The sequence below is a fragment of the Ptychodera flava genome, chromosome 11, assembly GCF_041260155.1.
Source record: "Ptychodera flava strain L36383 chromosome 11, AS_Pfla_20210202, whole genome shotgun sequence".
NCBI classification, from domain to species: domain Eukaryota; kingdom Metazoa; phylum Hemichordata; class Enteropneusta; family Ptychoderidae; genus Ptychodera; species Ptychodera flava.
Window position 1 is genome coordinate 14,474,373 of NC_091938.1, and position 26,712 is coordinate 14,501,084.

At 37.3% G+C, this 26,712-nt stretch overlaps 2 protein-coding genes across 6 annotated transcripts in view; one reads left to right on the top strand and one right to left on the bottom strand.

Moving 5' to 3' along the window:
- Nucleotides 1–101: 101 nt before the first annotated feature.
- LOC139143583 (uncharacterized) lies at nucleotides 102–26,677 on the bottom strand. 5 transcript variants are annotated; one of them, XM_070714032.1, is made up of 3 exons: nucleotides 26,045–26,677; nucleotides 5,682–6,975; nucleotides 102–5,175 (listed from the first exon to the last, which is right to left on the bottom strand). In XM_070714032.1, exons 2-3 carry the CDS (start codon nucleotides 6,916–6,918, stop codon nucleotides 3,956–3,958), a joined length of 2,457 nt encoding a protein of 818 aa, XP_070570133.1. In that variant the 5' UTR covers nucleotides 6,919–6,975; nucleotides 26,045–26,677; the 3' UTR covers nucleotides 102–3,955. The 5 variants fall into 5 exon arrangements, with proteins under 5 accessions (XP_070570133.1, XP_070570130.1, XP_070570134.1 ...); XM_070714029.1 differs by lacking the exon at nucleotides 26,045–26,677 and adding an exon at nucleotides 17,208–17,490; XM_070714033.1 differs by lacking the exon at nucleotides 26,045–26,677 and adding an exon at nucleotides 17,265–17,416.
- The window catches only part of LOC139143587 (DNA primase small subunit-like), a 39,037-nt gene continuing 29,828 nt past the window's right edge, over nucleotides 17,504–26,712 (top strand). Inside the window, exon 1 of the mRNA XM_070714036.1 lies at nucleotides 17,504–17,637. Coding sequence (XP_070570137.1) covers nucleotides 17,514–17,637 — 124 coding nt within the window. The 5' untranslated portion in view covers nucleotides 17,504–17,513. The remainder of the gene's footprint in view (nucleotides 17,638–26,712) is intronic.

Genomic DNA, 26,712 nt, shown 5'->3' on the forward strand with positions numbered 1-26,712 from the left:
TGTTCATTATGTTGATCATAACTTTCAGTGACGTTGCAAACATGCGGCAAAGGTTCAAATTTTATACATAACTGCAATGTATAATGAAACACGTGGGCACATTCAGTTCATAGCTGGTTTATTTCTTTAATTCTCGCCTTTATGAAGCTCAGGAAAATACAGTGACAATGCCTACAGACTAACTGTAAGATCAAAATCTAAACAAACAAACCCATTACCATAACTTTCTCACTTCTTTGTTTCCTATAAACCCAACTGACTGTTGTTATATACACCCTTCAAAACATCATTTTCTTGTATTGTGTGTCAACCATAAAAAGATAATAATACTGACAAGTGAACGCTGTATTGAAGTTCAGGAAAAAGAGCTCAGTAAAAGATGCCATCTGAAAACTCATTGTCAGATTGAAAATGTATTCCTTTTAGTTTTCAGGGGTTTAAGTTCCAATGTTTCTGACACTTCTATTACAGGGAGGAGTTAAGATTGGAAAAATAAAGTAGAAATGCTTCTTTTTGTTTTAAAAGTAAAAGTTACTTTTGTGTGAAACACAGGATAGCTTTTGTTGTAATGTGATCATGACTTTCCTCAACCTAGATTTTACACTAGAATGCAGAATGTTTAAAGACATAATTCAACCTCCAGATGATCATAATCTGCTTCCTAGAAAAGACTTTGGTCTTGGATTGACAAAAGGAAATTTATTTGCTGAGGGAATGGGTTTGAGAAAACTGAAGGAAATAATTTTCTTCCACAACATTGAACTTTTGACATACTTCCTAAAAAAACACAGCTAGGTACTCTTAACCTGTATCTTCCACTCACCCATTGAACACAAAGTTTAATCTCTGTCACTTTTTTTGTGTTTTCTCTAAAGTTCAAGAAAATTATAATAGGAAAGGTAAACAGTAACTTACAAATGTTCACTATTGTGCTTCTAAATGCCCTTGCTAAAGCCTCTGAACAATAAAACAATGGTGATAAAACACTACAGAATAATACAAACCATATTTAATGTACCATTTTTTCAACTGCAAATCAATCAAAGTTAATTATAAATCATAAAAAAATATCTAGATATAAGAGATATATAGTGAATGCTGGAATTGAATTGATATCATATTTCTTATATCAGCTGTGAATGGTAACTTTTCAGTAAGACCATGTCACTTCTACTGACTATGGTAAAACAAAAGACAGTTGTTATAGATGACCCTAGACTGGGTATTTCAAGTTTTCTTCAAAGAATGCATTCCTAAATACATATATTTAGAAGTGTAATTTTTTAAAGTTATTTCCACAGTAAATTTTCTTGTAACTTTATGTATTTCATAGTACTTAATAATTAATGACAGCATTCTAATTTATATAAACATGTAGTAATACAAAATTTTGCAATTATTTCAAAACATAAAGATCTCAAACAAGCCATCAAATCACCAAAATTAGTTTAATCTTCATGTAAACTGGTTAATTCTTCATGACGAATTTCTTTAACAAATTTTGCCTTCACTTCTACATTGCTTGTTGGTTCATTCTTACAATTACCCATCATGGAGCATCAATGAGTTTACTCTGTCAAAAAGACTATTTTCCATTCATATTTTCCATTTTTGATGGCAGTGGAGATCTGTACAATTTAATTGCCACAGACATCTTTTCTGTAGTCAGCAGCACTACATTAACAGTGCCTTTCCAGTGTCACAAGTCTGTGTATGTCTCTTGTTAAACTAGCTTGCAAATGTTTTTTTGTTTCACAAAGCTAGAAATACATATACTGGCCATAAAGTCAGTCTTATGACAAAAAAATAGAATTTCAAAAGTACAATAAAATGGATAAACTTTTTTAACAGTGAAATCTAAAGTGCAATGGACTATATGCACATGTTGAAATTGTTTTCAAATACAAATATAAGGGTGATATAAGTTTATTTGGAACAGAGAGAGATCAGTTTACATTCAGGAAATGCCCATATTTGTATTTCAGTCTCCATATTGCTTCATGTACTTGTTACAGTTAAATGCCCTAATTACGGTTAGGTGACGAAACAACCAAGGAAGTTGTAATTTTTCAGTTTTACTTTACATTTCCAGAATGCTTTTGGTGAATTTGACTTTGACTAGGTCATGTGACATTTTGAGGTTGAAGAATGGATTATCAGGAAATGAAATGTTGAATACATAAGAAACATTAATATTTTAAAAACCCTCGTTTGGTGGCGTATGCTTGAAATTCATGGCAATGTGCAGTGTCTCAGAAGCCATTAGCTTATTGGTTGGTTGAACATCATTGACGCAAATGAATCATTCCAAAACTGTCAATCAGTTAAACTCATTCCAAAACATCCAATCAGTTAAACAATAGCCTTAGTTTCAAACTCCTTTAGTTGATGTGAATGATTAAAACCAACTAATGAGCAACAACCTTCCAAGCCAATGCACATTGCCCCAAAAGTTTATTTTCACAAATTTTTTTTACATCGTTTTTGTACATCTTCATGAATGAAGCATGGAAATGTGTGCATAAATACTCAGTCCTTGTTCAAAAATGTAGTTTTTGTTTTTACCTCTTGAAAATGTATTACTAGTCCACGACTATTCACTCTTGCGGTGACTATGTAGGGGCTATAACTCAATCTCTCAAGGGCAGAGTTGTCAACAAACACTTTTATGTTGCCTTTCATTGAAAAATGTGTCTGGCAATCTATTTTTTCACTAAAAATGACAGTTTTGCTGCTAATTGATCCAGCAGCATTGATTTCACATTTTTGTGTGATATTTAACAAAAGAATACTTCACAAGGATATATGCTAACATTCTGTGATTTGATTTGCTGTCAATTGATTAATTCTCTCTCTCTCCTCCTCCTCCTCACACGCACACACTCATATGAATGGTCTAAGTTCAGAATGATATGATTAAAGAGAAAGCACACATTTCCCTACAATCAACAGCAAATGAGAACGTCAATGAATAAGAATACCATATTCACGACTGCTAGGCTGAATTTTGTTGAAAGTATTATCCAACTTCTGGTGAACTTCTAGTCTTAACAACAATCCCTAAAAATATCAATTTGAATTAATAATCATCTCTTCATTGCCTAACAAAAGTCTACGGTAATTAATTTGTGAATATGAAAATTACACATGTTAGTTGTTTGAACTTAAATTTATACTATATTGGTTGCTATTAAGTTGTAAAATTCAAATATTGAAAATACACTTCACAAATTCATGGTAATATTAATAATATATCTTTAATCAAGGAAGTACAATTGTAAATGACGGTTTTTACATAGCAGATTAGAACATCACTGCTATTGCACACAAAGTCTCCAAAATTAACATCTTTAAATATATTTTTTGTGTCTTTGTATACAGAAGATAGTCCGCATTATGAAATGCACTTGATGAATAACTCAGAGTAATGTATGATGTAGAATTTAACATATTGTAGCATTAAAGAATATCACAACCAAAATGAAATGTGCATGAAGTACGATAGCAATGCATTTTATAATTCAGCAGTACACTAAAGTACATTAAAGTATATTATATTTCTGCAGGAATAAACATAATACAGAGTTAGCAAAGTATTGAAACAGACAATGGAGAATAAATAAATAAATAAATAAACCAACCTCCAAATTTCATATAAGTCAATTGGGTAAGTTCCTTCATATTCAAAACACAGATCAAATATTTACTGAAAGTTATCACCTTTCACATCATTTTTATTACAAAATAATCAGCCGTCATCAATTCACTTTATTATTTCCTGGAAACTTTCAGATTGATGCCTTGAAGTTCACTGATTAGTATTGGTACCTAAACTCATTTGAATTCACTGAAGAAGAGAGCTTTTCTGACTGACTGATTGCCATTGTCAATATCAAAAACAGCCTTGGTTATTATTTCACAATTGTATTGCTCCCTTTTATGTTCATATGGTTTATCAGACCAACTCTCTAAGAAATCTCTCATGAGATGTTTTCAGTTCCTCACAACTAATCAGATCATTTTTCAGCTCATTGGCCTTTTTGAAGGAAATGTTTCTCCGATTTGCATTTAACCTGGATATCATGGCATCCTTCCATCTATCTCCATCCCTGTCCAATGAAAAGTCATGAAGGCCTGTCTCAACGCCACAGAAACCAGAGTAGTCTTTGTAACGAAACAAACTATCCAGAAATGTTACAAGGCCAGAACAGTTTGGCACTAACACTGGTATTCCTGCCTGCATGGCCAAATATGCAGTGAAATTGAACGAATCTACTTTTTCTGGTGCAATAAACAAAACACTCTGAAGTAGGCTCCTTCGAAAATCTTTCAGTGAATTTGAAGAGTACACATTAATTCTAAGCTGTCTGGAATCTGCCTTGTCTTGCAAGAATTTCTCAAATTTTGAAAGCATGTTTTTCTCAACACCAATTATGCTCCACACAGGTAGACGTTCATATGCATGATAATAAGCATTGACCAATTTACCCATAGCAATGGCACCAAGACTATACTTGTCAAAGTCAGCCTCACTACTGACGTTACAAACACTCAGGACCTGTTGTTTGCCTTCTGTGGGGACAACTTTAGTATTGATAAACATGTCTGTAAGAGGTGGAAGGTAAAGATAATGCTTTGGTTCTGCTTCAAACAATGCCTTGTACTTATTTTCAAAATGATAATATGTGTGATGCCCGACTGAAAATACAACATCAGCTTCTGTAGCTCTATCTAATGCATCTGCCTCACCCTCTGTATCCCCAAAATCTTCAGGAATCGCTAAATTGAAGAATATTAATTTTGCTCCAGGATAGAGGGACTGTTTGAAATCTTTTGCTGCATCTATTAAACCCTTATCTTCCCCAATTGACAAATATCCTATGACACTCTTGACATTTGGTAACTGATTAAGATGTGGATACAAACTTCTGTGTTGGAAGAACCAGTCGACGCCAGGTTGGTGTTGTGTCAGTTTGGAGAGTTTTCCCTCATCCGGATGGATCAGAATGACACCGGATTCACTGTCCTTGACTATTGGTTTTTTGCTTCTCTGCAATACTGGTGTACACACAGTCATTCCAAGCATAGTGACACGTGATGCTAAAAAACGGTTGAATAAGGTGCTTCTTCCAAAATCATTTGCCCAGGTTCTTGATACAAACAAAGCTGAATTACCTACAATTAGAAGTAATCAAATTGTCATGATTAGAAAAAGTGGAAATAAAAATTTCATCTTCATGTTTAACTATAATGTCAGTGAGATACGTTTGTTACTGCAACTTCATGGTTATTCGTACTACCCTCATCTCAACAACTTGTTGATCAGACGACAAAGTAAACTCAGTATATCTGTAATTTTTCTGTAAAAACATCAAATCTAATTTCAAACAAATCCTGAAAGTTAAGAGTCTCTACTTTCGAAAAGTCATAGTAAAGCATTTCTCTTATGGTGGTAGGCAGACGGCCGAAAAGTAACTTTAATTATCAAAATATTTTGCCGTAGAGAGAAATCGTAATAATATTTATTTAGTCATAATATCATTGTAATTCTTTTGAAGAAAAATTATTATATTAAAGTTACTTGAACTGATGTAAAACAGATGTCTAGCAGTAGTGTTATGAGACAGAAATTTAACTGTCTGATCTTCAATAAAAAAAGCACAGAGAAAGATTAATTTTACCTGCAGTATTCAAATCAACTGGTACTGATGCATCAGAGTCTTCATATCTTTCTACTTCCATTGAGTTTGACCTTTGCACTAGTGAGACATTTTGCTCATGAACAGGTTGTACATGCATCTGCTGTGATGTCATTGGCACAAGCTGACCTTGTTGCATCATGGGATTGTTGGCAGGTTGAACATCCTGTCTAATAGACACTTCTTCCGTTTGTGTCTCAGTAGAAGCAAGCCTTGGTGACTCTGTCTGAGTTTCTGCTGATACCATTTTTGGTTTGTGCATGCAATGTTGACACTGTGGAACTGTGAAACTCTGCATGGCTGGTATTGGTAGAGCAAATGATGAGGCGGCACTATCTGTCCTCATATGACTGTCTCCTTGAATATTTACCATTGAACCAATTGATGCTGGCCTTTGGCTGGTAACCCCTTGTATCCTCTGTTGAAGCTGTGGTGCCACTCTTAAACTATGTTGCTCAGCTGTTATAGGTTTCGGCAGTGATGATGTGTCACCCTCTAACCTCCTGTTACTGCCTACATCAGGAAATCTATGTGATACTGTTGATGCCTGTGACACCACTGGTATACTCTGTCGATACTCTGGCACAACTAAACTGGGTTCAGCTTGTATGGGTCTCGCCAGTGATGATGTTTCATCTTCTGTCCTTAATTGATTGCTTCCTTCACTTATTCCCTTTGATATCGAATCAGACTCTCCCTCACAAAGTTTATGATTGGCAGAGACTTGCTGCCTCAGTTTCATTTGTTGAATTTCTTCTATTGTCATTTTCTTGATCCCTTCAGCAGTTTCAGTGACTTCTGGGCTCATCTCTGTATCTTGTGGTGTTGTATCTGTTTTCTCTGTTTTGATCATAAAAGGAGGGTAACTAGATTCTGTATCTACCTGTGGTTCTTTTCTTGTCACATCAGCACTTGTTCCAGAATTTTCAGGATTGGAAAGCCCTTCAGTTCTTTCAGATTTGCGGCTTCTTTTTCTAAACTGTTCGAAAAAGGCAAAATCTTTTCTTTTTTGTTGACTGGCGTTACTGAAACTGTATCCTTGTGAGCTGCTAGGCCCGTCTGCTTCTGCGCCTCCAATTCCTTTCTTCTTGCTTTTCTCTGCCTCCTTTTTCTCATAAGAAATTGGTTTCTTTGATCCACTTTGTTGGCGATTCATCATAATATGATTGGAACTAGTTGTGTAACTGCTGGGCAGGTTCACTTCCACACTCGCAGCCATGCTGATCAGATTTTTCAATAAGGGTGGCGTTGTGAGAAATCTTTAAACAGGAACAATCTGTCAGTGGGCATTGAACAATATGAATATAAACAGTTAGTCAGCAATCTGCACCTTATATATTGTTGACAGTATCTACGCAGTCATTCAAAAATAACTTCCGTACCTGAAACGGACCAATGAGCTCAATGAAGTCTGACATCAATGACCTCATTGCATGAATTGCCACCTCCCCTTGCCCTTCTAGAATGTGTTGATGTCGCATACCGGTAGTAATATATTATGTTAATTGACATTGTTATCAGAAAGTTCTACAAATTCAAAGTTCAATTGTAGGTACTCAACAAATACCCATAAAGCTACTCTAGTCTAGAAAATTCTGTACTAAGCTAAGACCTTCTGTACACACTAAAGGTAATGGAGTCTACCATATAGAATTGAGACAAGTTGGGAATCTTAGACTGGAGTTTTTTTGCTGTCACTAACACATACATGTACACAATGGTACATGTAACTGAATATGCAGTACAAAGGTAAAACACACAAGTCTATTTAGGTATTTCATAAGGTCTTATAATTCAGAGTCAACAAGATTCACACAATGACTGTGAGTCATGTGTTTAAAATACGAATGACTGAGTGATTATCAGTGATAATGGTATTCCTCTGAAGTTATGAAATACTTTGTACAACTACATATATCAGTAATATAGTAACATAGACAGTACAAGGGAATCTCCTTTCTACTGTCTATGATAGTACCTGTGAAGTAGACCGAAAGATTAGGTCATGTATGAGCACTCTGCCGACTTCAACCACTTTTGAACTGCTGAAAACTGTACACTGCCATGAAGTTGATGAAAGGAATAGCCGAGTATGGCTAGAGTGTCTGGCTTTGGCTAACTTTGGCGTCTCCCAAGTTGTTGGGAGTTAGGAGGCGGTGTAGCTATGAAAAGAAGTAACGCCCACTACTGACACAGCAGGTTTCTTAAACATTCAATGAAGTTTATCAAGTCCACTTGCGTAATGATAAGGTGTGTTATCATTCACTTTGACAGCCATATGGGCGGTCTTGCTATTTAATATGGTATTGGAGCACCTACACAAAATTTATAAATTGACTCACTATGTTCAGCAGTCATGATTACAAAGCAGATGACTTTAAAGGAACAACAATGACAGCTATAAGCTTGCAAAGAGACAACAGTGAAACCATGAAAAGACTTTCTGAACAAAAAATAAACGCCATTGAAACACACCAAAATCAGCTCATTTTTCTACTTACAAACCAATAGTTGTCATTTACATGTAATAAACAACTTTCATAAATATTTTTTCATTATACATTATATACATGTACACTATGATTTTTTGTGAAGGTCTGTTATATCTGTAATAACACACGTATTAGAAAACCTTGACCTGGACCATACACACAACTTTCCTGTTATTGATGTTAGATGTAATGAATCACTTGGCAAACTTAGTAAAAAACAAAAAAAACAACAACATATGACTCAACCGCAAAAATAACAACACCATATGACAAACAACAAATTAGTTAAAAATCCACGCCAAGAAAACAAGGACATAATTATATTAGCAAAAACATTTGAAAGCTTTCTCTTTTCGGGTACTAGTAATCATGTATTGATGCCTAACTTTATGGTTTGGATCATTCATTTGGCCTGTCAGATGTAGAATAATTGCTCCATTTGTTTTCATATTGGAAAGCCGTTGAACACAAACTCAGGTTTTAGCAGAGACATCACTGAAAGGAGCGATCCATAATCCCAGAGATGTTCTGGTGGTTATGTTCAATGCGTCTGCTCATTATATTGGACAGATTTACATCACCGAGATTCATTTGTCATAACCATGATGGCTATTGTCAGTGGTAATGATCATTCAACCTTGACCCTGAATCTGAGGTATGACAAGGACGTACATGTACCTTTGGCACAGTTGTCTTATCACCTGAACAGGGTATGCCAATGACATCACTGTGGTCAATTATCATGAAAGCGACCACGTTGTTTCATCAAAGACATGCGTGTGAAAAATGCTGACATCAACACTACATACATGTACCATCCAGTATACCCTGTCATCTTTTCTGGAAATCTCTTGAATCCATACAACTTAAGTCTTAATGCAAAATATTAACTGGTATGTTTGATGTTAAAAGCAATATTTGTTTAACTTAATATGCCTAATTATATTTATTTTTGTTGGCTGAGACACACAGACTACCAAAAATTTAGAGAATGTTCTTGGATTTAAAAAAAAATGCTAAACAAATGTTGAGGATTGGGTGGATTTTCTATAGAATGTCAGGTTGTCTAGCCTAGATTCCTTTTCCGTCCGCTTGCCTCCGTACCTCCGGGTAGTGGGGACGGAGGTACGGAGGCAAGCGGACAGAAAAGGAATCTAGGCTACGGGTTGCCAGACACACACATATTTATTTAAGCCTCACAAAAAAATTTTGATAAATTTCAAGGAGACAAATGTAGGCCAGTACACCTCATATTGCTGTATGAATGTGAACAACAGACAAAAAGTTTTAGAAGTGAATCACCACGTCTCTCCAATTTAGGCTACGGATAAAGTATGCTGAGAGTGTATGGTAGTAACGTGAGCAAGATGCTATATTTACCTTGAGTGTGGAAGATATTTACATGTAAATGCCGGACGTGTCTTTTAACATACTATACATGTACTGACAACTTCAGAATAAAATGTTTGAAAACTGTTCACTGACTTTAAGATAAATGAAATACACGTAAAATTTCCTAATAAATACTAGATTGCCTGATGGAAATTTTGTGGGAAATCCTTTGAGTCTTGTTCATCATATTTCCTGGTTCAACTTCTTTTTTGTGACAGCAGCATCATTTTCATTTTGGTTTCACATGAATCAATTACAGGTATTACTTGTATGTATGGCACTCCCATTGAGTCAGTTTTTTTTGTGCAAGGTTAAAGTTCACCAGACTGAATTCACTGAAAATCATTCAAACTTTCCATTGAGCTTTTAGATCATGCTATCTTCATATTTTCATTTGATTTAATGAGTCATGTCTTCCATGTTTGTTTACAGCCAGAATATTGATATTTATATTTCGGCAGTTGGTTTGAAATTGAACTTTTAAACACAGAAAAACAGTAAAAAATGACTTTCCCCTTTAAAACATTTTTTTAAAAGCTAGGGGACCTCTACCATAGTTAATACACTAAGGACTCCCCAACTTCCTCTTATTTGGTCAGTTTTTCAGAAGTTTCAACGGGCTATAACGCTGCAATGCCTATGACCCCAAATGTCTAGTTTTTTTATTCCACAGAGAATGTTGACTACTTTTATGTTTTAATAGTTTTATTGAAGTTTATAACTGACGCTCTAGCCTTTACCGCTACCTTAATAGATTTGGAGATTTCATGAACACACAAGAAATATTCTTAAAAATACTGGTTAAAAAGTTGCAATTGATTATCCTTTTATTTATTCAACTACGGTACAGCAAATAAAAAGAATATCATTTTGAAAAACCTAGTAATGTTATAGTAGTCAATAAACTAGACGTCATGTTTTTTGCCAGTGCAGTTAGGCTGTATTTGAGAATGGTTAGTTGTTCAGGGCTGTCATCATGCAAATAATGGTAGACATATTTACCATTACCCTTGTTTACAAAATATCTCTTAAACTTTTTTACCCATTTTACTTTTACCAATTTTCAGATTTTCTTTGTATATGTTCCTAACAGTGCGCATTCTAAGGTATATACATACATGTTCGCAACTGAATATGAGCCATTATCATAAGATGTGCATACTGAAATTACACTCATTTATGGGCTATGTATTTATGTCATACTCGTTAACACGGAATGTCATGTGATCAGTTCAGTCATGACATTCTCACTAACAACTGTCAGATGACTATAATTAATAATACCTCTTTTGAAACTTATGATTGAAACTCATGATGACTGAACAGAAATTATCAGACGAAATAAACTTTAAAAATAAAAAAAGTCTTCTGGCCTCCAGTATTATGATCAGAAAAATCTTGTTACTGTTTGTAGTCTAGTACACTGTGTGAATTTTTCCACTCTGCAAATCACAGTTAAAAGCAAAGGTTTGTGTAGATACTAGGCAAGGTATTCATAGTAAGTGTAACTTTGGGTAATCTTTCCTGGTAATTTTGTAGACTCTGCTTCCTTGGTCTACTTCCTTATCAGTATTTGTCTTATCAATGTAAACCTACATGAGTGTGACATACATTCTTGCTGATTGAAAAATGAATTTATGTCTGGACATAAATCAACAATGACAGTACATGTCACACATACACGGTCAATGTTGCTTGTCATGAGAAAAATACTTGGTATTTCAGCATGGTCTACAAAATATTGGTGGACAAAGAAACTGTGGTTGATATATGGAAGAAAAATACTTAAATTATTGATATTTATCTTGTTCACATTGGCAACCCAACTGAAATTTGGGCCGACGCAAAATAATTGTCCTTTTGGGATTAATTAATTGGTCCGTGTCCACACCTACCGGTACCAGAATTAGGGCCGACATAACTTTACCTTCCTTTGTGACCTCTGACCTGTCAAAGTTCAAAATGGTGCATTTGAATATGGCACGCTGTTTCTAATATTCATGATTTTCCTGTGTTTTTACGCACAAGAAGGGCAAATATGACTACCACTCACCCTTTTAATCATCGGAGAGATCTTCACCATTTATTGGATGAGCATATGGTATATATAAGACCGCGGTGGAGAAATAACCAGTGTGCGGCATTTTTGACATGCCTCTCTAGTCTATTACGTGCACTGTGGAATCGAATGACATGGTCTCGTTTGCGGAACAAAGGTTGGTGGGAAGTTCAGCGTACATGGGATGATATTAAAATGTAAAGACTGGATTGAAAACTTTCGATAGGTGTAAACTTTAGTTTCAAACGTCGTTTGTTTTGTGCGAATAGGGTGACTAGTTCAACTTCGATCCATAGCGGAGGCCTGGTCAACTGGGACCAGGGCCGACGTAACGTGTCCACACTGGCGATTTGCGTCGGACCAAATTTTGCGTCGGCCCTGAGTCGGCCCTGAACCCCCCCTTCTAACCGGGACCAAACTGAGTCTGCCAAGGGCCGACTCAGCGTGTCCACATTGGTTTTTTACGTCGGCCCCGGCCCTGGTCGGGACCTGGGCCGACGCAAAGTCGTCAATCTGAACGTACCAAATAATACAGTTGCTAGGCTTACATGTTTTTGATTTTTGTGAAATGTATATGTTAACGTGGCTTAAAAACAGTGCCAGATGTGAGGCAAATGAATATTCCACATTGATAAAGAATTATTAGCATAAAATTTTAATAGCTAAACAATTCTCATTCATGTATTCTGAATGAACGAATACTAATCAACTTTACGCTTTGTGCTAGAAAAAGTGGGTCTATGTTTTAATGCAACCTTCATTTCTGTTAATGTTATTAATATTTCAAGAACAGCTGCTATGAGTTGCCATTATGTAAAGGCACACAAAGTCAACTCAGAAGGAACAATTTATCAACTGCAGTACTTAGTATTGATCAGCAGAGGGAAACAATTTCATCAACTTAGTTTTTTCAACCCTGTGAGGAATTCAGGACAAAGGATAGACTGGTGAAAGTATGCCTATACTGTATACAACACCATGAAAAAAACAAGTCAGCTAGCAATCTCTGGACACACATGAAAAACTTCTCCACGGAGACTCCCCTTTGTAATCTAGCTAGATTCAAAATACTGGAGATTTCGCCAGTGTTTGCAAAAATGTACTTTGTAGAAATATAAAATTAAATATTTGATTTACGGAATAAAAATGTTGAAAAAAGTCATGACAAAATCTTTGATGAACAAGATTTGAAAATTTCAAGGAGTTAGAAAAAGATTGGGGGTATTTTTCCCTTTGTTCCCAATGCATGTCCTGATACATAATATTCATATTCCTGTTTCCCTCAAAATAGGGAAGCTGATAAGTTTTTCAATGAGCGTTCCTCCATAGCATTACATTTTGTTAATAAAACTCACAAATCTCAACAAAAATAACTCTATTTAGCTACTAAGATAGCTAAATCATTTGCTTTAATATAATCAGTAACAACTTGTTTCTCTCAAACTGATCAGAGCCAAAAGATACCATGGTAGTTCATGCATTGTCGGTAAAAAATTAAAACCCTTCCATATATCACTTTGCCTTAAGCTCAACAAAAGTGAAAATGCAATGTAATAATTTTTTCTCAGGTACTCCAATATGATCAGTTACTAGCATCTTGCAACTTTAACCCTTTTCCTGCCAAGTTAAAACTAGTGAAGTACAATATGTCCCATTTGGTGCATTTTAACCCTTTTCCTGCCAGACAGTAATAACTGTATCACTTCCCCATCAGCTAAGTCAGTAAAAAGCGGTATTGAGCCAAAACATGACGTATTTTCACCCACTTGGCTTCGTATGTTATAGCATCTTTTGTCCAAAAAAAATCAACTTTACAGTATTATGTTTCCAACAGCTTTCAAATGTACAGTATTATGTTAAAATACATCATATGGAATACGTTGTGTTTCATTAATTTTAACCATCTTGACCTGGTGGTGAAATATGGACTTGGCAGGAAAAGGGTTAACAAAAAATTCAACATTTGAAGGCCCCTAAAATCACAGATACTGTAAATATGATTTTTATGGACTAAAGCTGTTGGAACAGACCAAGCCTAATGGGTGGAAATATATGGTTTTGGCTCAATAAAGCTTTTCAATGAGTCGGCTGATAAGGAAGTGATACTGGGAGGTCAAGGGTTAAAGGGTACCGGTAGATTATGGTTAAGAGTTATTGGTTGGTCAAAAACATGAAAAACATGGTGACTAGTAAGATTAAAGAGGTGCTTCTGTTGCCTGTTGTAGAAAAAATCTATGGCCTAGGAATTTTTTTCTAATTCTGGCAGTAAAAGCCAGTGAAAGAGGTACTGTAGCTTTTCTTTTTTTTGGAAAATCATTTTCTAAAAACAGGCAATATGTTTTTGAGTGTTGTCTATGACCTTTGTATCATAATCAAATAAAGATAGATGTAGAGACGGAAACTTGTCTACCTTTGCTTGTTATTTTTTTTTCTAAATTTTATTCTGATTGTACCGGTAATGTGACCTGAGTACAAATAGCCCGCCACTTGCAAAACTTAAAAGCATGTACTTACATGTTTCGACACATTTTTCTTAAGGCGCAAATATTTTTCGGTAACAACTTCCCAGTTTTCAAATCTCGGTGAGAGCCTTTTCAGTTATTTACCATAGTTTCTGGACGCATGTGGCATCATTACTTTGTTGGACAAAAGGATTTCCTTATACACTGATACAAGTAAAGTAATTGTGATCTGTAAACTCTTGAAACATTTTAAAGGCTTTATCACCTACTATATATACTGGTATGCTAATATAAACCTTGAACAACAAGTTTTAACCTTTCACTCAACCTTTCCTTCAGAAAACTTAAAACTTTTCTCTTTCACAATATACAATATGGTATTAACTTTAGCATGGCAAATTTGACCTTATAAAAGAGGCTGTGAATGCAGGCGAAGCTTGAGCTCAAGGCACACACACATGTGTGAGGCAAGCCAGAGCCATCAGCAATCTATCTACTAAACTCTGCGAGTAAAAATGAAATTTTCAGCTTATGCAAAGTCAAGTCTGTGATTAGTGGGAAAACTAAACTTACTGCATTTTGCTTCTTGTCAATACATGCAGCAGACCAGCAAAGTTTTGTAAAAATTTGAGACTGAAAATCTGTCCCTGATGCACTCTCTAACAAAAGAAATGAATGATCCCCAAACAAAGGAAATTAAATCTACTGGTACAACTATCAGAAATCTCAAACTGGAACCAAAATGTTCACTCACTGGACAAGTGTAAAAATACTCATCAAATAAGTAACACAAACAACAAGGGCCTTGATTATCAAGGTCAAACTCAAAAAGTTATTAAACAAAGGAAAATTTGTCATCAAAGCATGTTCAATACTTACTGCCAAAAGTAGCAATACTCCATATGGGGGCAAGCATGCAAGAATCCATCTTTTACAAAAATTGCACCCTTATGATCATGAATAGGCACTCATATGTTGTAGTGGAGACAAAACTGGATATATTTCTGGCTTGTTCACAACAACCATGGATGTAAAAAATAGATGCAACAACTAACTGTGCATGGGAAGTGAATGCTGTAGATATTGTTTGGTTTAGGCCATTAAATCTGGGAAGTGGGTGGTCCAATATGGTGACTTTGAAAAATCAATACTGCACGATGGTCAACCCCTCCATGAAGTGTAGAAACTATGAGGAGTATGGATGCTGTGCATTAATCAAGAACAATAAAATTGCAAAATTTCAGATTATACATAAAAAATTTGCATGTCAGAACCCTAGCTGCCCCCTCCAATTAGAAATGGTCGATCCCCATTACATAAATATATTTGCTTAGGGTCAACAATAGATGACCATCATCAGTTATAAGTTTTTTAAAAGAAAATTTGTAAAAAAGGGAATGACAAACACCCCATAAACAAAGCCAAAATATGCTGACCTTGAAGTTGGTGCACTTAAATTTCCTATGAAATGGACTTAAAACTCCATTCATGCACTTAAAATTCCTTATGGAACCAAACATTTGCTATCAACAAAGATGCTAAAATGTGATAAACCCGCCACAACAGGCTTTAACTTGTCTTGATACGATTATTGTTTAATACTCCACTACCAATGAGTCCTAAAATGGCATCTCTAAAATGGTGCAGTGCAATATGCAAGCCACAGCTTAGATCCTGAAATTGGTAGTCAGAAGTAGACTTTAGGTACACAATTCAAAGGATGTTGTACCATGGTTTAATCTGATTCCATGGTGTTTTTCACCCGCACATTCTACCACGAAGATTATGTTACCCCTATGGTTCTACAAAAGGCGGGCGAACAGAGGTACAACGTAGCCCCCGCTACGTGACAACTATACATTAGTTGACCAGGTGCCTTGGCCCAGCCGATGACCTAAGATATGTAAATTACACTATGGATCCACGTCATTGATAACACTAACAGACTGCACAACCTGCTGGCCTCGGGACGTGTTATACTGCATTCACTGTGACCCTCGTATTTTATGGGTCTTTTACAATGTAGCCCATTGCCAAAGCATTCAAGCAACAATCTGAGGTTTTTGGGGGCACAGGCACAGACTCTGTGGGGATGCATACACACGCTAAACGGTGTAGTCTATTGTTGTTTGTGAGTTTCCATAGTCTAAAGCAAGTTTGAAATTTATGCCTACACACAATGACATGTCAATCTTTTTGTGGGTTTGGACTTGTATCCATGGACAAATATTTAGCACAGTGCAACCCTGTCTTTTCTAATCCTTCCATTTCTCGTAATTTTTGGCACATGTATTGGTACCGTAGACTACAACTACTGGGCACAGTAGTGGGCTGGGTTGTGTGGCTGAATTGGGCCTCTGTCGGCCAGCTTGCATGATGCCCTTCCACAGACAAAAAAGTCTGTGGCCTACTTAGCTGCAGGTTTTGCCTGGGTATTTGGGTAGGAAGAACCGACCCAAATACCCAGGCCAAACCTCGAGCTACAGTACTGCAGTACAGGCCCATCGCGCAAGCCGCACGACAGAGGCCAAAGCTGCACGAACTAGCCCATTAAGGCTACAATTGCTGCTGCAGTTAAATACATTATGATTAGCCCTACGAGTATGGCGAGAATGTCCGGCTTTGGCTACGTAGCGAAAGTTGGACACTCACCATACTCGTAGGGCTACATTATGATGCTGTATACCATGGAGGTACTACATCATACATGTACCTCCATGGATGTACTATTTACCCGGGCCACAGACTGGACTAGTTCAGATAGATCTATTTTCCGTGACCCCATCAGATTGTAGACTTTCTTACTTTGATTTTGCGTCATTTTGTTTTTTGTCATCTGATAAATATGATAAAATACAATGTCACTATGATCTTATTTTGGTATACAACAGAAATAGGGGATTCGCTGAGCGACAAGCCAAGCGCCTGTACTTACAACGACCTTTCCCGTATATTGAATCACAAGCGAGTAGATGGCCCAAATCATGGATGAAAAAATATAATTATAAACACATAGATGCCCAAATGTAGCTGCAGTACATGTACACTGCAGCTAGCCCAGCCCATACTGATGACATCAGTGATGTCTATTTTGTGCCCATACCTTGTCGATTTGACGGCTCCCCGTGTCGAGAAGACGGCACTTGATACTGTTCCATACCTATTGCCATGACGTGTTTTCGCATTTAAATCTATTCTGGAGCAAAAAACTCTTGAGTCAGTCCATGTAGGCACAGCTAGTCCACAGTAGGCATACAAAATGGCACCATCAGGGACGACTGCATGCATTTGCCCTATGTTCACGGACTGCGTAAACTTTACGGACGTTGCACTGCAAGCAGATTGCAGATTTCTGCCGCTGGCTGCGCTGTCATCGATAGGCGAGGCGGGAAATTTCAGTACAACAATAATGGCCTCCGATACGAAACACACAGATGCCTACGATAGAAATGATCTCCCAGTTCTTCTACCAATATATTACAAACGACTGTTTCCTTACGGACCGTTTTATCGGTGGCTGAATTACGGTGGAGGTACGTGTTTCATTCGATTGGGCCAATTAACTGTCGGTAGTGCGGTCTCAGTCGCGACTGTGGGGTGGGGACTTCGGTTGCTGCGGATCCGTAGCCCTGCCACTTCCTGAGAGTTTCTGTTTGGGAATGGGGCCCCCACTTCCAAATACAAAGAGTTTGGGAGTGTCAGGGCTACGGAACCGTAGCAAGGACTTGGGTAGAGTAAACGTGGATTGGGAATAGTTTAGCTGCAAGTGCAATTAGCTGTACGGCCTCCCACACACATGTGGTGGTGACACAAGCGTGAAGTTTTCTGGGTAGTTTCTATAAGTGTAGTTTATGCTACGTTCTCGTCCGTAGCCTGATCACCAAGGTAATAAACAGAATTATCCGGCCTGCAAAGAAAACTGCCCGTTCTAGTCGAAAAATAAACACAAATCCTACATTGAGTTACCTCGTTACACGGACGAGAACATCGGAACGTAGCATAAACTAATAAATTACAGAAACTACCCAGAAAACATCATGCCTCTGGGTGGTAGCCCTGCGTACAGGTACTAGGTCTGTGTGTTCCCAGCGTTATACGGCCCCCAGTGGTGGAGGCCGTATAACGCCGGGAACACACAGACCTGTACGCAGGGCTAATGTGGTGGGAGGCCGTATAACGCCGGACACACAGCCCTGCCATGCAGAGCTACAAGTGCAATTATCCCACGGACCATGCGCCGTCTTCTTCTGTTCTGTGTATTCTAATAGGCCTCGCAGCAACATAGAAACTACCCATGCCTCTTGGTAGTACACAGGCACAGTACCATGGTGGTAGTATAGTAGCTAGGCAACACTTGCACAAGTACAGGTGCAGTGGGGGGTGGGGGGGCTGACATTTCACACTAGAAAGGTTGCCCATCACAATATCCTCCCAAAACTCTTCTGTACTTAACTCCAAAGCCATCTTGTCCCAAGTTTGCTTCCTCGTCCCACGCCACTTCGCCCCAAGTACCGGTTACACTCAGTGTGACAGTTTTCGGATAGGGTAGTGAATTTCGCCAAAAGTCGTTTCTTAAATGACCAGCAATACAAAATCTTATTACCATACTTTTCGAAACTTTATTGTGTTTATCCTCAAACTCGGTTGACACGACGGGAGTGGTATTTCGGGGTCAAAATTGCCAAAGTTTTGACCCCATGTTGAGGGCTTAGTAATCGGACTGCAATCCCAGAAATCGGACGTCGTGTTTGGAATGTGATTAGAGTATTGATAATTTGAAACTTCAAACCACCGACTTTTAATTTCGATGTGTTTAGAAAACTGTATATAAGAATGATGATAATTAGTTATGTTTGATCCATGGACGACTCAACTATATTTCGACGTGTATAGTGCTTAGATATCGGACACGGGCTGTCTCTGTGTGTGTTGATTTCGGCACCTTGTATCGTACAGTGTGGCTAACTTCGCTAAGTTTGTTCAGTGAGTCTTACTTATAAGTGTTTCCATTGCATATTTTGTTTGTATTAGAATCGCACAGGCGTTATTTAATAAAAATAGCGAGTATATTTCATCGTATGGAATTATTTACCTGTTAAGTTTTTACGTGGTAAGTCACAACGTTCACACGATTATGCTAAATATCGTCTGTCCGAAAACTTGTACACTTCTTACGTTCATTAAATGTACTTTTTTTCTCGAAACAACTGCGCAGTTTTTGTTAAAACTACATGCAATCGTAGCGAACAATGGAAAGAATATTTTCAAAATCATTATTCTCCCCCACATTCAAAATTCAATGCTAAATCAGGACTTTAGTCAAAATTTCAGTTACTTTGACAGGTCTGTCGGCAGTATGTTGACAGTTTCACTGACGCGGTGTCAGACGACAATTTGTGACCGCCGCTCGTAGCGAGCTCAATAGCTTCTACCAAAAAGACTATCGAAAACGGGACAACAGTGTCACCTGACTTAATATGAGGTCACATGACCTGTAAAACGCTATCGATACAGAGCGAAGTGAGTGTAACTAACAGCATGTCACTAAATGTCCGAAAACTGAGGTCGTCCGAAAACTGTCACACTGAGTGTACCTCGTACTTTGCCTATAGACCCTATACTTCGCTTACGGCCTCTGTGCCTCCGACCCCACCCAAGTGGGTCAGAGGCACGGAGGCCATAAGCGAAGTATACGGTCTAGGCAACCTTGTACTAAAACCACTTCAACCACAGGGGCATAAGCAGTTACTCATAGTAAGAAGGTAAAAAATTAGTAAATTAAGGGTTATGAATACTGTTCATAAAAAAAAATATTTCTATTATTATTGTATACTGAAAAAACTTCTTCTCCACTTGAATCCTGAATAACAACGGTTTCATGACAAATTTACACACTTGTAGTATAGACCCTGTTTTTTGATAAATTTATGATCGTGAATATTCTTTATGAAAATTCATATTCCCATCATTATTGTATCCTTAAAAAGTACCCTATGATGATCAGAATATATGGCAAATTCATGCAGTTGTAGCATAGACCCTCAGAAATATGGTCAAAATAGTTACAGCTGTAGCATTGTTCAGTCACTTGATGCATGGTCACAAAATACTGCCTCGAAAGGTTCTCTGAACTGTAAGTAATAGGAAGAGAGCTGACTCTGACTGTTCAATCAGTGCACAGGCCTTCAAATAACTAATGTTTTCTTCGCTGCTGCTTATTGATTTCTAAAATTGATAGGTCAGGCATCGAACTGACCTGGTAGAGCCTTGGCCATGTGACATGTAAAACCAGGACCATCAAGAAATGATGCGTCGTTGAGAATTCATGCCATTTTCAGTCGAATTCATATCCTGAAGACAACATACATGCTTTGCATAGATTCAAAATTAGTGCGTCACACTTGCATGACGTTGTGATGGATGGTTCGATCATTAGCATTTATTGGGTATGTGATCATCATTGAAAAAATGGCTAATAACTGCTGAAACATACAGCATCCTAAAGCAACAATGCCATAATGTATCAAAGCATTGTTTTTACATTCAACTTAGAAGATTACTGTGTCTCTGTCAAGACATTTTGGCTACCGTGAACCATTTATCCTTGTTGAACAGAACCATAAACAGTAGAATTAGAAAAAAAGGCAAACTACTAAAACAAATACTTTGGTGTCTTGCGTAATGTCATTTTCTTGAAATGAGTACACTTTCAAGACTTTAGTCCAAGCATGATAGGTAGGTGATGAAAACTTTGATGGCAGTGGTTGGTTGTTTTCAACTTTAACTTTGCATACACTGGCGAGAGTTTTTGAATTCTTGTAGCATCACTTTTACCGTATGAGAAATTTGAATAATCACGATCGGCACTTTCATGAAATATGCAAAGAGGTGTCAAATGGTCGTAAAGGGAACACATTTTGAAAGTCGCTTAAAATTTGGCGTAAACAGCATTTCTTTGTTGTATGCTGACTGCTGCTCCCCAACAAATTAGGTAAAAAATTGCCAAACCCAATCATGTTGCTTATCGGTGATCGACCGTGCAGTACTTCAAAATCATTTATGCAGCCCCGCGAGGTAGATGAACATTGTTGGCAGATTGTGGAGTGATCGCTGTAAATATGAGTATTTTACGGTAATATTTCCACTAATGCAAACAAGGCATTGTGCATTTTCGCGAGCCAGAGCATAATTTCCGCTCCACAGACCTACGCAAAAATCAAGCAAAGCTGTTGCCGTAAAGAGACGCGTAGTTTACAACGATGGGCATTGTGTAACTCTGAGAAATGACGTTGTGATGATTTACGACGGCGCCATGAGGGCCAGCGTGAGTGGGATCGTCTGAGAATCGACGACTCGATGTGATGATTAGAACGATGTTTCTGACAAAAGATCTAAACATAAGCGTTATGATGAGGAAAAACGCCGTAGATGTTATCTCCCGAAATGAAAAGCACAGTGGCCTTGGTTGAAATATGACGGTTCCAAAATGTTCTGTATGTCCACAGTCCCTCATGAGCTATTCAGCTCTGGGACTATTCGCCCCATAGACGTGTGTACATAAGCGAGAAACAACCCTCGTGAACTATTCAGCTCTGGGACTATTTGCCCCATAGACGTGTGTACAAAAGCGAGAAACAACCCAAGTCTGGAAACAGAATGGCTATTTCCTAAAGGGATTATGCCACCATGTCATCTTCAACGTTCGATTTTACTGTGAATATACTCAAATACTCCACCATTGCCAAACCATGGAGGTAGGAAGAGACTATACCTCCATGGCCAAACCAAGCGAAATGCTTTTCTTGACGGATGCGACATGTTTCGCGTTGAATCGATAAGGTCTCACGAGTTTAGTCAACCGCATTTGGACTGTTTGGCACATTGCAGATGAGATCGTGACGGGAACAATGATTGTGGTTTGTGGGTCCCGCTGATTTCACTTGCCAACACCGCGATCGCATGCACTCGCAATGCGAGAACCGAATGACGACGACCAGCGACAGAAACTGAGCAATCTTTTTACGACGGCATTTATGCTTGCCAAACACGGGAAGCCGATGTATGATATGTACCTTTAAATTCAATGTTAGCCCTGCGTACAGGTCTGTGTGTTTCCGGCGTTATACGGCCTCTTGTGATGGAGGCTGTATAATGCTGGGAACACACAGACCGTATGCAGGCCTACTTCAATGTAAACTTTTGAGAAAAATCGGCGTCAACATTGGCGAAAATTACCAAAATAAGAAAGCCCTGAAAGCCGCTACGGATTCGTCGCAAGTATTTTGGTCCTGATTATTACAAATGGAGGACAAGTAAAATTTTTGTTAGGACAAGTGAAATTAAAAATCCACTTGTCCGACGGACAAGTGAACCGGAAAAAAAATTGTCAAGCCCTGTGAATAGTACACAAGAATACACCTAAGATGGTGTTGAATCGTACTGTAGCTAAGCAAAGGTGTAGGTTTCTTCAGTCATGCCCAAAAGGGACCTTCTTCCAACGGAAGGCAGGTTTAGCAAGAACTTCCGTGGTTTCACGATACCAAAATTACCATCAACCAAAATCCTGAAGAGACACTATGATCTATTTCCTTGGCCGTATGAATCATTCCATGATGATCATACTTCTTGAATGAATACCCCCTCTTGTCAAAACTACCATATTCAAATGCTGTTTTATCCCAGTATACAACATGTATAAACCTAATTAAAACCCCTTGTGTGCCAAATCAATTTTTGTTGCCTTTATAAAATATAGTCAGTGCAGACAATGTTTTCAGATCGAGACAATTTGTTGTATGATTTATTCTGGAAACTTTGATAACAAACTGTTGCTAATGAAAAGTTTTGTCCCTGTGGTCCAAAATTAGCAAAATAATTACAGAAAATTCACAAATATAGGTAAAATGTTGTTGCACTAAAATTTAGGTTGGAAAAACTACAGCACTCAAAGTGTTATTGGCAATTAAATCGGTTAGTCAGCCACCAGTGCATACATGTATCTGACTTGAAGAATAATGTCTGACATTGAAATTCAGGTAAAATTCAATAAACTAAACACAGGGAAAGACACTAAGGGTTGTCCGATTGCCCGGGGCAAGTGAAAGTCGCGTTCGGGCAAGTGAACCTCCGAGGCCACTTGCCCGACGGGACAAGTGAAAAAAATAATTACCTAGAAATCTAATTCACGAGAGCGATTTTCTGGTGAGGGAACACGGACTTAAACAACAAAAATAATCATATTATGTCATTGTGAACATTAATTTCCATAAGATTTTTCATAAAATTGCATGAAGAGTTGACGAAAAGAATCATATAATCGCTGTCAATAAAGTCCAGTTCAAACAATACACCGGTACCCGTAAATTACCGTACGCTGATTTTGCATATGAAAAAGCTGTTCAGCTGGTGGAACGTACGTTCACCAAAGTTCATTGCATTGACTGTGAAGTTACGGTGTCTCACAATATGTCGATACGGTAAAAAAAGAAACACACAGCGGTTTTTGTGCTTTGTATGAACTTTTATAATAATGTGAAAATAAAGTCCAGTGGTTAAAAATCACCACATAAAATTGGACTTTTACTAAAGCGTACTCTTCAATGTTAACTTGTTGAGGGACAGTGAGTGGCAAGACCGCATGCAATGAAGTCATGAGCAATATATGGTGTCAACGGGTCAAGTCTTTGAATTTTCAACAAACACTGACTTAATTTTCAGGTCAATAAGCCAAAAGTTACTTGTCCGTGGCGACCAACCTCTCTGTTTGTGAATTTTCCCATTCTAAAATGACTGTCAAGAAGCAATTGGAGCGAGTTTGACATCGAGAAATTCAGCTTTTATTAGACACATTGAAAAACACCGACGCCATAGGTTGTTGGTTTTAATTCTATTTAGTCTGCGCATGAGCAATAATAAGACCACCTAGGTTATTAGAAAAACATAGGATACTGGTATAGTGCAATGGCAATTCAAACTTTATAGGGCTGGTGTATGATATAAGCGCAGTAAAAACATGACAAAGAAGTACAATATTTTTCAGAAGCTTCAAAACATTCCTTTATAGCTACAGATTTTTTCTTTCTGTATAGATAAGTAAAACTTTTAAAAGCAAAAACCTTGAAGGTACAATTGAAATGGCTGTTATTATTTGTACATTAAGCCCCAAGAAAGTAAACATACAAACATATGAACTGTTAGAATTTTTTCTATGAATATGAAAGCCCCACTAGCTGTAAATCTTGAAATTTGTTGACCTAAAAAGGCTTCCTATTTTCTCTGGTTTTCTTTAAATTCTACCCATTTACAGGATAAGCTTATAGTCTTTTACTGCTTTACAAAACATTCTTTAGTGAAAAATTGGACAAGTAAATTTACATTTTAACCGTCATTATGATTTCCCACCATACTAAAAAGAAAACAAAGCATGTCCCAGTTGAAAACATTCAACACTATGCATTACATTGGACTACTCTGTTGTTTCCGTGAATATTCAAATGCATATATGCACGGTGTACACTGGTTTTGCTATATTTGCATTGGGTGCCGTTTTACATTTGGGCACATATTTATTATTTTTCTTGTTCAAAATTGCACATGCAGTCTCACTGGGCAGTTAATAATACTTGTATTCCAACCCCTCAAAGAGCAAATTCCAAAAAACTTGTTTTAGTTCAGAAGTAAAATCACATAAAGAATGCTAAAAGATACAGGTAATGGGGCTTTAGTAATTAATGGAATATAAATGAGCCATCCAGCACGCTTAGAAGTGTGAAGAGAACCCTATGAGAATGTCTGACATTTTCTCATGATAACATAATTTTCAAAATAAAGTGAGTGAAATAAAAAACCAATGTTTTAGCTTTTTTCAAACACGTAAATTATACTGGGCAAGTGGTTTTCCAATTCGGGCAAGTGAACTGAACCCCCCACTTGCCCGAAGGGCAAGTGGATAACAAAATAAGTGTCTTTCCCTGAAACATATTCTTCCGTCTAACGTCATCTGAAATGCACATTCTATCCTTTTCCTGCCTAGCCCATTCCATACTGCAATGCCAGTAAAAAGTGGTAACTTTGTTTTTCACTCCACATAAAAATAATAATTTACTGATGCCATAAATTATTTTTTCTTAAACTTCAAATGGATCACCTTCAAGAATGTATTTTTGCAAAGCTTGGCAGTTTGAGCTCCTAAATATCTGGCCGGACACAGTGTGTGTTACACGACTTTGCTATCGCTTGTATTGGGACATTACTTATAATGTAATTTCCACTGGCTTGACAAGATAGAATTGCGGGGTGCAATAGAACAGGGTAATAAAGTCTTTACATGAAAGTCTCCAAAGACCATGGTGTTTTCAATACTGAAGTCTAATTAATTATTTGGTCTAGACTAACTACATGTGTGTGTTTTACTACATCATGATGTTTGTGAATGTTACATCAGAATGTTATTATAATTTCAATAGGAAAGTTTCCTACTGCAGAATCAGTTCTAGTAGAAAGGATTTTCATTTTCAATAACATCTTTCATTATTTTAGATGTGTTTGAAATGATTTAGAAATTGTAACTGTTTCACTGGATCTAGGTTAATTGATGTTCTGGTCTGTTAAACATGTACATTAGTTAAATTTGTAAAGTATTGAGTTCTTTTATAACCTGATCTCAACAAATCATTTTCATATGTGAAAAAATATTATCACTCGGCCTTGATGGCTCAGACAGTGAACAACTTCAACAAGGGCATGAATAATTGTGTTAATGGTTCAGTATCTACGGGTGAGAAATTACGAAAATTGTAGTGTTCATATGAAAATCTTATTCTTTGAAAAAAGTGTGTGTGCGTAGGCATTAAAAGCAATGCAGTGATAGATGTTATAGAGAAACTTCGTTTTTACAGTTGAAACAAATCAAATATCAAGCAAAGGTTTGTTTATTATTACCTTATATTCTTTTGTGATATCCTGATACTGTGTAATGGTTGTTTATTCATTTTGGCCTTTGTCCACCATGATTCAACCGGATCCTAGCCATATTCTCCCCTTATCTCCTGTGTCCTTGCTTTGTCCTTGACATCAACTTCTGTTTCCAGGTGTGTCAGATCTTTCACACGTTTCAGTGATCCAGATATCCCAGTCATCATGACCAGCGGTTTTTGGGAAGCTTTAGTCACCGCAGTACGTGCAGGAAGTGACCGGTTAAATGATGAATGACCTTTTGATTTAGCCAAGACAGTACATTTGCAAACCTTCAACTTTGCTCATATTTGTACTAAGACCAAGGAGAAAGTTTTATCAGATTTGCGTATGCACCAGAACACAACATGTTATGAAGTAAAGCAAATCCAGTAAACATGTTACCATATGCCAGACATGAGGCCGGAGTCATGTAAAAAGTTTGTAAATACGGTGCCACGGAAGTGTTTCAAGTAACGTACATGTACGTCATACAGGTTGGTCTGTATACTGTAGGTCAGGTGAGGTGATGACGCACCAGTTTAGCTTAACTGGCACTTCTCCAATAAGTTCAGCAAGTCAAGCCAGGACATTGCCCTTCCAGTCGCCTTCAGAAAAAAACTACAAAAAAACAAAAAAAATCCACTCTCTTTTTG